The sequence below is a fragment of the Porites lutea genome, chromosome 5 (assembly GCF_958299795.1).
Source record: "Porites lutea chromosome 5, jaPorLute2.1, whole genome shotgun sequence".
Lineage (NCBI taxonomy): Eukaryota > Metazoa > Cnidaria > Anthozoa > Scleractinia > Poritidae > Porites > Porites lutea.
This window is the reverse complement of record NC_133205.1, coordinates 18,282,451-18,295,770: the sequence shown is the minus strand read 5'-3', so window position 1 is coordinate 18,295,770 and position 13,320 is coordinate 18,282,451. Positions and strand designations below refer to the sequence as shown.

Sequence of the window (13,320 nt, the reverse complement as noted above, 5' to 3'; positions counted from 1 at the left end):
AGACCACTTGCAGTAACAACAGAACGTCGCGATCTAAATTCAGGGTGACTGCTTCAAGAGACAACTGATAACTCTTCTTTGATAGCCTGTGTGACTAGCGGAATCGTTTTTGCGCGTCTGAGAGTTCTGGCGGCGAAGCGGCGAGAAGCGAGCGCCGAAAGCACGAGAAAATTCCAAAGCGTCTCGGCGTCTCCTTCCCATTCTCCGCACGGCTTCGAAGCTCCTCTGCAAAAACTTTGCTCGCGCTTACGATACCGCCGGCCCCGCAGGTTTTGTATAATTTGATGATCTTTTCTATTTAAAATAGGGTAAAGAGATTTAAGTTGCTCACTTAAACTCCACATCTTGCACCTCAGTGACTGCTACACCCACGCTTTGTAACAACAGACTCAGAAAGCTGTTGCCAATATGAGTCTGTGACTTATCTTCACCTGCAGCGGCTCCACCCAGCTGAGAGAAGCTCACATGAACCTGCGAATTAACAACGGGAAAAGGGACGAAGTTCGTTCCTGAGAAAGCAGCGCAGTGCAAGTTTGAAAGAGGTCGTTGACAGGCAATTATACTTTGCATTCTCAGACTGGATTTTGACCACAGCATTAGGACATTTGTCGCATTGGCAAAGTACTAAGACTACTAGACAAATTCCTACATTCACAATAACAGCATTTACATCTATACAGTGAAAATTTGTGTGGTGGGCATTTCATTCAGTCCACTAGAACACTTGCAGCATGCATTAACCAGGATCTTCAAAATGACGATATTTCCTAGCAACAACGCACGGGTTCCAAAAGTATCCAAAAATATCCTAAACTAGATAATAAAAGTTGTAAACAATGAACCGAGGACTTGCTGGTACCTTCATTTTAAGTTTAACGAAGGGTAAGAATAAGAGAAGTTTATTTACGAAAACAAACATGAACGACTTATTTGCAGTGGATATTTTGAATACCATAAAAAAAGATCGTAGAAAAAGCTTAACTGACCTTCAGAGGTGACAAGTGGAAATAGTCGAAGAAATTTCTTCCATCGCTCAAGCCGGCCTGAAACCAAAGCAAGACGAATACTTCGAAAAGGCTATGGGATAAAGTTATTCATATTTTTACAAGGAGAACTGGTTTTCATAATACATAAGACACTGATTTCAAGGGATGAATGCTGTGTGCCTTAGTGAAACAAGAATAAAAATAAAAAATAAGCAGAAATATGCACTGAAATTCTCATGGCAAAAAAAGTTGACCGCACAGTTAACTATGATGAGGTGAGCATGGCTTTGGTGAGGCCTTAAAAAAGTATTTAGAAGTGTTTAGAAAAGGCCCGAACAAGTTTTCCTCATTTTCCCATTAAAAGTGCTCCTAATGGCGTAGAGGCCTTGTTTATTTGAATTATCAGAAACTCATCTACTAATAGGATAGAGAACAATGAAACTTGAGGGTATAAGAATCGGCTGCGAGAACTGGTTAAGGCTAGTTCGTTGACGTCAAACTCTTTCTGATTTTGCACATACAACAATACACACCTGTGCAGCGAAAGCTTCTCCTAACTTGTCATGGACACGCTTTTTGTCTAATGAATACTGAGTAGCCTGAAAAGCAAACAAAACGTCGTTAGATGTAAAAGGTATTCACACCCGGCTTTTCCCGTTAATTAATCATTTCTATTACCTTACATTAATCTATCCAGCACTTCGTTTATAAAAACACCCCATACTTTTACAACTTAACGGATTTCACACGATACAAAAATAAGTAAACAAACAAAACATAAACAAGCAAACAGACAAAAAAAAACGCTGAGAAAATGGAGTTACTTTTAAAGGGGCATTTTGTAGCCCAAGGTGTGGTTATGACGAGCCTGCAACTCGTATCGTATCTTGTACAACAAACCGAGTGGCGTACGAGCGTATTAGTGACGTGATCAAATAAGACTTCTCCTTCTCAAATGACATGCACACCACCCGATCAAAATTACAACAAAATCTTACGAATCTTTTTCTTGCTTTACTACTTCAACATACTCGGAGTGCTTCATGGGGTATTCAAGCACCTCTAAGTTGATAAAAAAGCTTCGTCTTTCTTTTCAGCTCCCTCTCAGAGCTGGGATAACGGCTTGGATATCCGCAAAAAAACAATTTCTTGTGTTTGGTTAAAATTGACGAAAAAAAGGAATAAACGCAAATCCCAAAAGCCGTACGAAAGTACTAGCAATAAATGGACGACCATGCGATAGGAGTCGTCGAAACAAAAGCTAGGATAATCAACCTCACGACAACTCTCGAAGCAATGTAAATAGAAATGCCCCCCCTTCCGCCCCCCCTACACAAAAAAAAAACAGTGGGATAAGCAGGCAGCTTGGAACTATCTCTCACGACACGCTCACCTCTTGGCTCCGATCGATGGCGTCCGAAGAAAAGAGTCCCATGAGTGCCATAAGAAAGCCCATATCAACCTTGACATCCATCTCTTGAATGAGAACCTTGAAGTACCTGGTATGGGAATCATAAATGAATTGGGCAAATTAATTCGGAGCATAAGCAACAGCGTTTTTGAGGGACGGACGTCAACCGGAAGTAGACTTTTTCCATCAATGGGCAGTGGTTTGGTTCAAATTCTCGGGTAAATCGTCTTTATAAGGGAAAAGAAAATTATCAATAGAAATTTGTTAGTGTCGAGGTATATAAAAAGGGAGAAGGTCTCACTTCCGGTTAACGTGCATCGCTCAGAAACGTCTTTGCTTAAGCTCCGTAATACTGCTTCTATTACATGATGTAGAGAGCGTTTTCACTCACGTGGCCAGCATCTATGCTAATTTATTGGAACAAAAGAAAGCATTTACATAAGAAAAGAGTTCAACTCCCTCAAGGTTGTCTTGGTACACCAACATGGCCGCCCTTTCATTGTTTTGGAACACCAATATGGCCGCTGGGACGCCATGTGAAAACGCTCTATTGGTAAAGGAACAGAGGAGAATCCTACGTTATGCAGCGCCGCTTTTGAATGGTTCACTGTGGAATATCCCAGAAGTGTTTTTACTCTTAATATTTCGATTCGCCCCCTTCAATTGACGCCCTCGGAACAATTACCATTGATTGCAACCTGAGGTATGCAGCAAAAAATGCAACGGCTTTCCAGTAAACTGATTGGGTGTATTATTCACAGCATAGAATAAAATAGCAGTATGCAATGCCAAACCACAACACGAGCCTCCATTACAAAGACTTACTTTATTTCCTGCACGTGAGAATGCTCTTCCTGTTTAGTCCTCAGGCTCAATTCAATGTAGGGCTTTGGTGCTACAATAAATGAGAAATGAACATCGCAACAAATAGCAGCAAACATTATTTCTTTCTTTCAGCTACTTTGAAATGACGACCCAACAGTACTGCAGTACTGTTAGGAGGACTCCATACTAAACAGCTTAAGACCTTTTGTTAACTCTTTCAAAGGTTAAAGTCTACCCTTACCATTTTCCGCAGCCAGAGATTTCGGAGGCGGTACAGGATATAGAACAGTTTGGAATGTGGCATCTGGTACCTGGCTGTCAATCTGTAGATGGGCAACAAACATTAGCACCGGCGGATCAAGGGGAGGGGCCCGGGGGCCCGCCCCCCTTATATTTAGACCAAACTAAGAGGGGCCGAAAAAATGTTTTTTTTCAGACCGCTCCCCTTATCTCAAGGTGAAGGTCTGGATGACCCCCCCCCCTCCCCCCCCGTTATCTGAAGGTCTGGATCAGCATTAGTATCAAGTATCATCAACGCCCAGTTATGTAAATCATGTCCTCGGGGAGGGGAGGTTGGCGGTGACATTAGAGCGAATTATTGTGGAGTGTCGGTCCGATCACACCCAAAATTGACACTGACCAATTACCAATTACCAATCACCAATTTTTAGTCTTTACATTTCTCAGTTCCTGGATTCTCTCATACTTTTCCAAATGTTCTTTAATCTTATTGGCTGCGTGACCGCATTGAGAGATCGACTGACAGGAAGTCTAGGATTCTCTTTACGCGCACTTACAACCCTCTTCTGCTGTCTTTACACACCTGAACCGCGTTAATTTTCGCAAAAAATTCCAGTTCATTCGGCGACGCTGCGTATTCAAGGGATACCCCTGGCGTGAATGAACGTCTGATGGGCCGACGGGAGGGTCGTATAATCTCCATCAAATGAAAGTCAACCTAGAAATATGCAAAGAGGGGAGAGATTTGATTAAGAAGATGAAGGTAAAAGGTTATATAAGGAGTACACAAGCCATGAGGCCCAAAGCAGAGCAAAACAATTTTCGTCAACAAAGCTCTTACTAAGGGACGTATTTCATTTACAAAAAAAAACTTTGTAAATTTTTATCCGACTACTTTGGTAAATAATAAAACAACTATCCCCCTCAAAGTTAGTACATAGCACTAGAAATACACCTTGACGCTTCGCTCCTCGGTATCTATCCACTAATACACCCTCCCCTTCGGGGAATAGTTGTATAATATAGCAGTCTATTTGGAACATAGAATGAAGTCCATATTTAGACCAGTTCCTCTATGAACGTCCGGATGGTCTCGAGCGTCCCAGTGATCCAAAAACGATTAAGGCTATGTTCACAGTATAGCGGATAGCTTTTGCGCCGGCTCAAAAACCCTACCGGATAGGGCCTCTGTTCACACACAAGAACGGTAATTCCGGCGCGATTTCTGTAACGGAGCGAATCTTCGCCGCGCTCATCTCTAAAGTAGAGAGCCACTTATCGTATAGGTGTTCATACCATACACGATAGATTTTCGTGTCGGGTATAGTGTGAACATAGCCTAAGAGGCGAACACGCCTTTCAGACGATAAGTAAGTAAGTAAGTAACCTTTTTTATTCAATGTGGTCTAATACACTTAACTCATTACAGTATTGCAAGCATCGCTATTTACAGGTATTGCCACAAGCAAAAAAAACGAAAACAGGAAAACAAAAACACTAAGATACAGAATAAAATATCTATCTGCAGTAAAAAAATCTGAGAATATGTCAGTAATAAAATAAAATGAAATAAAATAAAGCTATGTACAGTTCAATAATAATAATAATAATAATAATAATAATAATAATAATGATGATGATAAAACTATTTACAGATCAATATAACTCTGTGAAGTCAATTTTTGTCAAGCGATTTTATCGAAACCAGGCTTTTGTCTCAATATCATTGTCAGTTACCTCCAGGTCTCCACTTTTGAAGGTGTAACTAGTCGAAGCTCCCACGGCCTCATCCTGTCTTATTTTTGTCCAAGCGGCTTCCAGCTCATCACAGAGCCGCATTTTCAGGGCCTTCCACCTTCCTTTTTTCTTCTGCTCCTCCCAGATAACATCACTCCTATATGCATAGTCTACAATTCAGTATTCGTCTACTCCCAAAGGTGTTTATCAAGGCACAAAACAATGGTAGCTGACCTCAGACAACACCTCTGTTATATGACACCTCGTCATTAACATCACATTCTTTTGAACTTAAAGAGCACTTAAAGCTCTCTTCAAAGAGACCGGGCGTTTCTCAGCACATACTCAGTGGGGTGGGGTGGGGGACAGGGGGTGGTGGGGTGAGGGTGCTGTATTCCACTTTAAGTCAGTAGACCTGCACCGTTCTAAACCTCTTATTTCACTGGTCCCCTTTTATCTGCACTTCCATTGTTTTCAGGGATAGAGGCATTATCATGTGACAATCCCTATTTTTTTTCCAGCTAATCAAAAACAATCTTTCAAATAGGTGCGGGATCGCCCCTTAAAGTAGACCTACCTACCTACATACATAACGCATGTTTTGACACGGTAAAATCACCAGTATGTATCACAATAGTATAATTAAAATTACTAGTTTCCTTGATCCTACGTGTAAGCCTGCTCATTTAAAATGCTGGCTAATTTTACAATCAATATTTTAGGCGGGAGGCTGGTACCCAAAACTACGTTTAAGATAGCCTGTTCATGGTTTGGTAGCTTGTTTTCCTTATTTCTAAGATTGCAAACTGGGTTGCAGAAAGAAATGATACCACTAAGATAGGAAGGAGAGAGACCATTTAGAGCCTTGAACATGGTTCACGGTTGAGCTTCGTTTCAGACCTAAAATTCCTTTGATTTGAAAACGTCTGACACGCGCTCAAGTTGTCCGTTTGGTTTTGAGGTAACAACCTCAAAACCAGCAAAATGTCACACTTTAACTGATCTACGACGATACTAAAGAAGAATAATAAAAAAAGAAAGAATCAAAAACTAACTTACGGTCTGATTCCAATGTAGGAGACCTCAATGCTCTTCTCGTCATTAACAAGGGATAAGCCAACACTATGAAGATCCAAAGTGATACGCTGTGATGTTCGCTCTTTTTGTTCCTTGAAAGAAATAAATAAAGATAAAGATAATAAAGATATTTTACAGCGCGTATCGTTTCTAAAAAGGGTAAGAACGATCATGTAAGACCAGAAATAAAACCAGAAATTCACAGATGCTAAATATCCCTTTATTTAGGTCTGTTACCGGGCAGAAAACATTCCACTATAGGATAGTCAACATTTAGAATAATTTAGACAACAATGCTAAGTTAACCATTGATGTTAATAGTTTTAGAATAAGCTTAGAGGGACACTTCTAGACAAATTTAAGAGAGAGAGTTATAAACATGCGAGGGAATAATTATTAATAATAATTAATAATTTCAGAGTAACTGTTAAGGTGGTTCGGGTTAAGAGGGACGATTGTTATATATGCATATGGGAGGGAATGATACTTTAAATAATTTGTAATTTTTAAATAACATGTATTGTCAATCTTTTTACTTTATTATATGTTTGAATTCATTTTTGTAATTGACGCTGAAGAGGGAAGTGTTCAGTAAAGCATTTATGTATGTATATCAAGACGACACGGTAAGTTTTAAAGCTAGATATTGAGAACAATAATCACGCGTAAAAACTTAGCTTTACTTTACCTCTGGTGTACAGTGCAAGAAACCCAGAAAAATAGAAAAACAATTATGATTGTACATTTCCGTTTTCTTCCAACGATTTTCCAATGATCACCCTCGTTTTCAGAGTATTATCAGTCAATACTTTTAAATTTACCCAGTATTAACTTTCTCAATTTTGATGAAACACCTTACTAATACACGTAGCAACACGAAGTAACTTTTTTCGGAAAACCGCGGGCGCGCGCGCGAGAGAAAATTAAATTACGCCACCACGTCACTTCCACGGTCTCTACTCTCATCGATCATCGACCATATCTGTCGACCAATCAGCGCGCGAGAAATTGCTCTGTTATTGCAAAAAAAAAATTATTTGAACGATAATAACATTTCGCCCCACTAATCGATGTAATAGGATAAAGCAATCCCTTACCACTTGAGCTCTGTATGCTAACGTGAAGTCATCAATGATCAAAAGCACTCTCTGAAGCCCGTCCAGGAAAGCAGCCCAGTAGTACTTCTTGCCATCATGTTCAAATTCGTTATGACCGGACTAAAAATAGAAAAGAATGAACACGTTGTAAGCAATACTACTTGCATTTGTCTATACAAATGTTTACTTCGCGAAAATAATACATGAAACAGTTTGGGAAGTGTAGGTTAAAAAGGTGAAACCACTTTATAGAGAAACGGTGGTCGTTTAACGACTCATGTTCTCTTTGGATAGACGAAGGGGAGAGGGGATACACAAACGATCACGTGACGCAAAGAAACATCACCAAACCAAACAAGAAAACCAACAAACAAACATGATTTGGTCGAACCGCCGACTGATTATGCTGGGATACGATTCCAGGCAGTACTCAGGCTCAGAGTCTTAAAATAGCTGGGGGGAAGGTACAGATGATTAGACCTTATAGACTTTTTGTTTAAGGACGAAAAAGCGTAGGCCACGTCTCACAGCACCCTTAATGATTTGACTTTTGTGAGATGTAAAAGAAAAAAACACTAGGAAGACTAGGGGCATAAAAATCTTTGGTGGTAACCTCCCCTGGTGGCTATTTCTAAAAGACATCCCTTAAATTGGAACCCACATCTGTTGTATTGAACGTACCAAGCCAACGTAGTTGAAAGTGCCTATCACCTAAAATTTTTTATTTTCTTATCTGAAACTACACCTTATTAAAGTAACTTCTGCGAAAAAATTTTGCGATTTGAACCAAAGACGATTTTTTTGGAATTTTTTAAAAACGTTCAAATTTGCCGCCATGTAGGCACACCATTCGTCTTAGTCTTCTTTCGGGGTATGACGTACTTTAAGGAACACGTGACTTTATCGACAGGAAAACATTAAAAGTTCTGGTAGGTTTTTCTGTTTCAGACAAATTTTCTTCTTGCGAAGACATTGTGATTCAATCCTTACTTCTAATTGATCTTTTTTGTGTACACCTGGTGAAGGAAAGGTAATGCGAGTTCCTTAATTTACGTCACATGACGTCATATATGAGTCTGCTAGTTTGCGTGATCAGCGGCGCGGGTGTACCGCAAAAATGTGGACTTCAAAAATTGGTTAAAAAATCGCGTTTTGTTGAAATGGCAAAATTTTTTCGCGGAAGTTATTTTAATAAGGTATAGTTTCAGATTAACAACTGCGTCGCTAGTGGAGGTGGGTGCCCGGGATGTCCAGGGGCTTCCACCTTAGGCACGGCCAGCCCCTAGACAGAGTTACGCCCCCATGGCTGGCAAACCCGCGCCCTCCCGCCATGAGCCCCCACGCCAATGGAACCAGGCACCCGTCACACTGATTTAACAGTGGAAGAATTAAGGGGGGGAGGGAAGAAATGGGTGTAAAAGAATGATCCAAAGGCTAAACGAAGAGAATGGCCGCCACGAAAACACTGTAGTGAGCACATGGAGGCGATGCAAGCAAGGCTGACCGCGCTTGAGCCAAACGACTGACCGCTGACCACGCTCGCGCTCCTTGTTGTTAACTCTGTTAAATAAATATATATTTAACCTCATTAAAAAATATAAAATTTTAGGTGATGGGCACTTTAACTGCTCTAAATATAACACCTCATTTGATGGACACCTCAACAATGCAAATATTCCAGTCCGCTTCTTTGGTTCGTGTATTAAAGAGGTATCACTACTGTATAGAAATGATTTTGGCGAGAAAGGAGATACAGAAAGCTATAGACAAAAGTACTCCCATGATAAGTAAACACTGGCTCCCAATGTTGTCTTTTAGAGAGTGCTTAATTACAGCGGAACAGTAACTTTGCACATGTTATGAATCAATTAGAATGGTTTAAATCAGTTTGTGGTAGAACATGCAAAAATCTCCTCCCCCACAAAAAAAAAACAAAAAAAACCAGCAGATATTCCAAGTTGCCCACCTTTGACAAGTCCGTTGTGATGAAATTTTTAGATCCTTTAACAAACCAGACGAATTCTTTGGTAGCTGAAGGCTCATCCCATGTAAACAGAACACACTGGTTAGGATGCAGACAATGTTCCTTGCAACTAAACAAGAGAAAAAATTAGGAAATAAAAAACAACCTGTTGTTATCATGTAGTTGGAAACGATTTTCAGTTTTTGTTACATTCACAAGACAAACGTGCACTGTGACAGTGTAGGGAAGAGTCAGAGGAACAGATAACACGCCTTCTATTAAGCTATGGCAGAGTGCCAACCGAAGTTTAGTGGTTGACAAATTTTGAATAAAGTTGAATAAACCTTATTAACGTGTGACTAGAATATCTAGCAGAGGGGAAACCTTCAGCTAAGAGGAGACACCTACTTTTAGCACATTCTCCTCAACCTTTCTTATCCATCAGTAGCCTATACCGATTACAGTCGACTCCCGATAACACGAACCTTATATGGAAATCGAAAAAAGTTCGAGTTAGCGGAAGTTGGAGTTAGGAGTTCGAAGCAAATGAGCGTAAATAAGGAATTGGGATGGGGAATGAATGTAAGTAACATGCACACTTCAAAGCTTGATAAATACAAGACCGAACTGACAAAAACGTAAAGACAAAGAATACATGGTTGTTAAAATAATTTCAATATTTCCGACTGCTTCCGACTTGTCAGGCGCTTAAAGCATGGTTCGAGTTATCGAGGGTAAATTTATATAGAAATTATTTGAAGGCAAAAAAAAATACTTCGAGTTACCCGGAGGTTTGAGTTACTGCGGGTAAAATTGTACTAAATGTATGAAGCAAATCCAGGGGAATTTTGGTTCGAGTTAGCGCGAGGTTCGAGTAAGCGAGGGTTCGAGTTATGGGGAATTGACTGTACAAACTAGAAAGGAAAACGATAGGACATACCCATAAAAGCAAAAACGAACTAGAAGGAAGGTGTTTGCTTTGTTAACTGAAACAGCCCATTTTGCAGTTATAGAAGGAAACGGGGCAGGAGTTGATCTTTTTCTGATACAAACCTTCCGGCTTTCTTATGTAAATCATGTTATTCTTATGCTAACTTGCCTAATAGGCCAATTCTTACTTCCGAAAACCCTCTTTTTCAAAATAAGGCCACGTGCACAACTTTTCTTTTGAAAATGAGTGTTATTTGCATAAGAGTGAAAAGTCATTTTCATATCAAAGGCTGAGCTCTTAGCCTCGTTTTGATAAAGAGGCCCGGGGGAACTCGGAAATAGCCTATTTCCATTGGAAAAGAGAAAAGGTCTATATCAAACAAGGTCAACCTCAGCCTCACATTCACTCCACTGAAGGCAAGGGTACTGAACTCATGACTGTAAAATAGCCTATTGTTATAGAGGCGCATGCGCATGCATAAGGCTTTTCGCATTGACAATCTATTCATTTCTTAAGACGTCAATTGCTTGTCGGTACGATGATCAGCAAGTTGGACAAGGCCATCCCTGTTTCAACTAGAGATGGGTTTAGTAGCACAACAAAGTTGATTACAACAATTCAATTACACGTGGATGAAAAGAATTGCAGCTTCCCTCTCTGGGAAACCGTTTTGACCTGATGACAATGGACCTGACAGAGGAATAGGCCATTTGCACGACGGCGCCCTTTAACTCTTACAAGAATCCTTCAGGGGTTTACTTTCTTGTGCAAATTTCATATTTAAATTGGGATTACCAAATTTAAATATGAAAGAAGAAACGAAACAAATCGGACTATTGCATAATGACGTCATTTGACTACAACTACCACAATCCTTCACTTTGTTGTTTTCTTCTGCAATTTAGGGCTACTGTTTTCTTAACGGGATTGGCAAATTTCAATAAGAAAGCAAAATCGAAATGGATTCTGGTAGTGAAAGTTGCCTATTCTGGTCTTAGTAGTAAAAATACGTCATGGTGCAAATGGCCTATTAGATTAAATTACCTTTGTTGCTTGTAGCAGAGTTCAAGCTCAGTGCAATTCTCCAGTCTGACTGGTGCTGCGCCAATATAGTATGGCGTTATCATTATGATGGCAGCAGAATCTTTCGTCAGCATGTCAGCACACACCGCTCCAACCTACAACAAAACAATCATTCACCTTTTCCGAGGAATTTTTGATTTGCCGGAAGAGCAAGCTCTACCCTACTGCTTAAAAGTTTGACGAAAATTTTCTAATTTTCAATGAGGTATGGTATTACGTGCATGCTGTCTTGTAAAAGGAAGACTAGGGACAAAGGGTTTGAGAACCACGATCTGGTGAAAACAAGGAACGTAATGCAATATGGAATTTATGGATAATATCCAGTACAAAGTTAATTTTAACGCCTAAAACCTTCCAAGCCTAGTGTTGGCAGTTTGCTGTAGGGAACTTGGACTGAATACTAAACTTGGCCGAGAATAGGGGCTCCCCGTCGGGAACACAAACCCTCGGATAAATACCATTCGCCACTTAAGAAACGAGTACACTTTTGCAAAGACTTCTGGGACTGTTACAAGAGACATGAAAAAAAAAATTGGTCAATAGCTAACCGGCGCGTCCCAGTAACCATCCCAGAAACAACTGGGGGACACACCAGCTCCTTTATCGTTTCTGGAGAGGCAAATGGAAACACTAAAATGGTATTGTTTAGGCCTCTTTTCCAGCTTTGGATGTTGCCCTATCTAACCGTTTCTCTCATTTACCTTGCCGTTCATTTTCAGTACTACAGTAACATCAGGTTCAAAGTTAAAGCTGGGTGAGACTTCGCCACTATCACTGACTTTTATGCGAAGGTTCTTTGATGGACAAGAATCCGGCCAAAATGGAACACACTAAAAAAGAATAAGAATGAACCTCCGCTAGTTAGGGAACCAAGGGATGGCGCAGTGGTGAGAGCACTCGCTTTTAGCCTGTTCCAGGCTCCGAGATAGTCGGGTCCGCTGAATTGAGAAAGCGCAAACACGAAAATAAAACGGGAGGAAACTGGGGAGCCAACTTTTCGCGTGCCTTTTTCTTTCGCGTCTTCCCCACCATCAGAGAGCCTGGGCGCGATCCATTCAACCAAAATTTCCGGAAATTTCGGTCCAAAACTCAATGGATCGGTTCGGTCCAACCGGAAAAGTTTCGGAAAAACTGGTCCACCTTTTGAGGTGGTCCTCTTTTCCCGATCGGACCGGTCTGAATTTTGGTTGAATGGATCGCGCCCCCTGAAACAGGCTAACTCGCTTCCCACCGATGTGGCCCCGGTTCGAGTACCGGAGGCGATGTCATATGTGGGTTCGGTTTCTTGTTGGTTCTCTCTCTTGCTCCGAGAAATCTCTCCCCGAGTACTCCGGACTTACCCTCTACCTCAAAAACCAACATTTCCAAATTCCAACTCGACCAGGAATGGCACTGAAGAAAGGCACAAAGAACCAATATGTGGATGTGCTACCACTAAATCGTTATTTATTTATTTATTTATTTATTTTTATTTAATGTTTCTCCAGGCAACATTTAAATTGGAGCCCTACTGTGTCATGCTGGCCTTACCACGCCAAAGTAGTTTTAATACTCTGAATCCAATAAAAGCTAAATCAACAGCGCCATTATTCTCACTCCCATTACGTTTTACTACCCAGTAATACTGCAAGAGAATGCTACGCGCTGTTACGGATAAAAGGAAAAGTCTTACTGTACCTCTCCTGGTTTTACTTCTATCCAGGATGGTTTGACTTGATCTGATGTATCTGTCAGCAACACTGTGAACTACAACAACATCACAGAGAACTTGTCAACTGTTAAATACACAACTCTTACTAACAAAATCACTAAATTAGTAGCACCCGGTAAATAACATCGTGCCCATTTTGAATTTTTGTTTAGCCCACGTGACCTTTTCGAACGTCTTGTTTGGTCACGCGAATTTTCCTCTCTTTTATAAAGGCAATAACGGTTTGCGGCTGAAATGATCAGGGTGTTTCTTGGTGCTG

At 40.5% G+C, this 13,320-nt stretch overlaps 1 protein-coding gene across 1 annotated transcript in view; it reads right to left on the bottom strand.

Annotated features, from left to right (window-relative positions):
- The window catches only part of LOC140937485 (intermembrane lipid transfer protein VPS13A-like), a 110,677-nt gene that overhangs the window by 13,838 nt on the left and 83,519 nt on the right, over window positions 1–13,320 (bottom strand). Inside the window, exons 72-85 of the mRNA XM_073387052.1 lie at window positions 13,028–13,096; window positions 12,052–12,180; window positions 11,312–11,445; window positions 9,340–9,466; window positions 7,374–7,493; window positions 6,259–6,368; window positions 5,200–5,356; window positions 4,046–4,180; window positions 3,464–3,545; window positions 3,223–3,292; window positions 2,380–2,485; window positions 1,520–1,585; window positions 987–1,043; window positions 332–471 (exon numbers count right to left, since the gene is read on the bottom strand). Of these exons, the coding sequence (XP_073243153.1) occupies window positions 332–471; window positions 987–1,043; window positions 1,520–1,585; window positions 2,380–2,485; window positions 3,223–3,292; window positions 3,464–3,545; window positions 4,046–4,180; window positions 5,200–5,356; window positions 6,259–6,368; window positions 7,374–7,493; window positions 9,340–9,466; window positions 11,312–11,445; window positions 12,052–12,180; window positions 13,028–13,096 (1,502 nt within the window). The remainder of the gene's footprint in view (window positions 1–331; window positions 472–986; window positions 1,044–1,519; window positions 1,586–2,379; window positions 2,486–3,222; window positions 3,293–3,463; window positions 3,546–4,045; window positions 4,181–5,199; window positions 5,357–6,258; window positions 6,369–7,373; window positions 7,494–9,339; window positions 9,467–11,311; window positions 11,446–12,051; window positions 12,181–13,027; window positions 13,097–13,320) is intronic.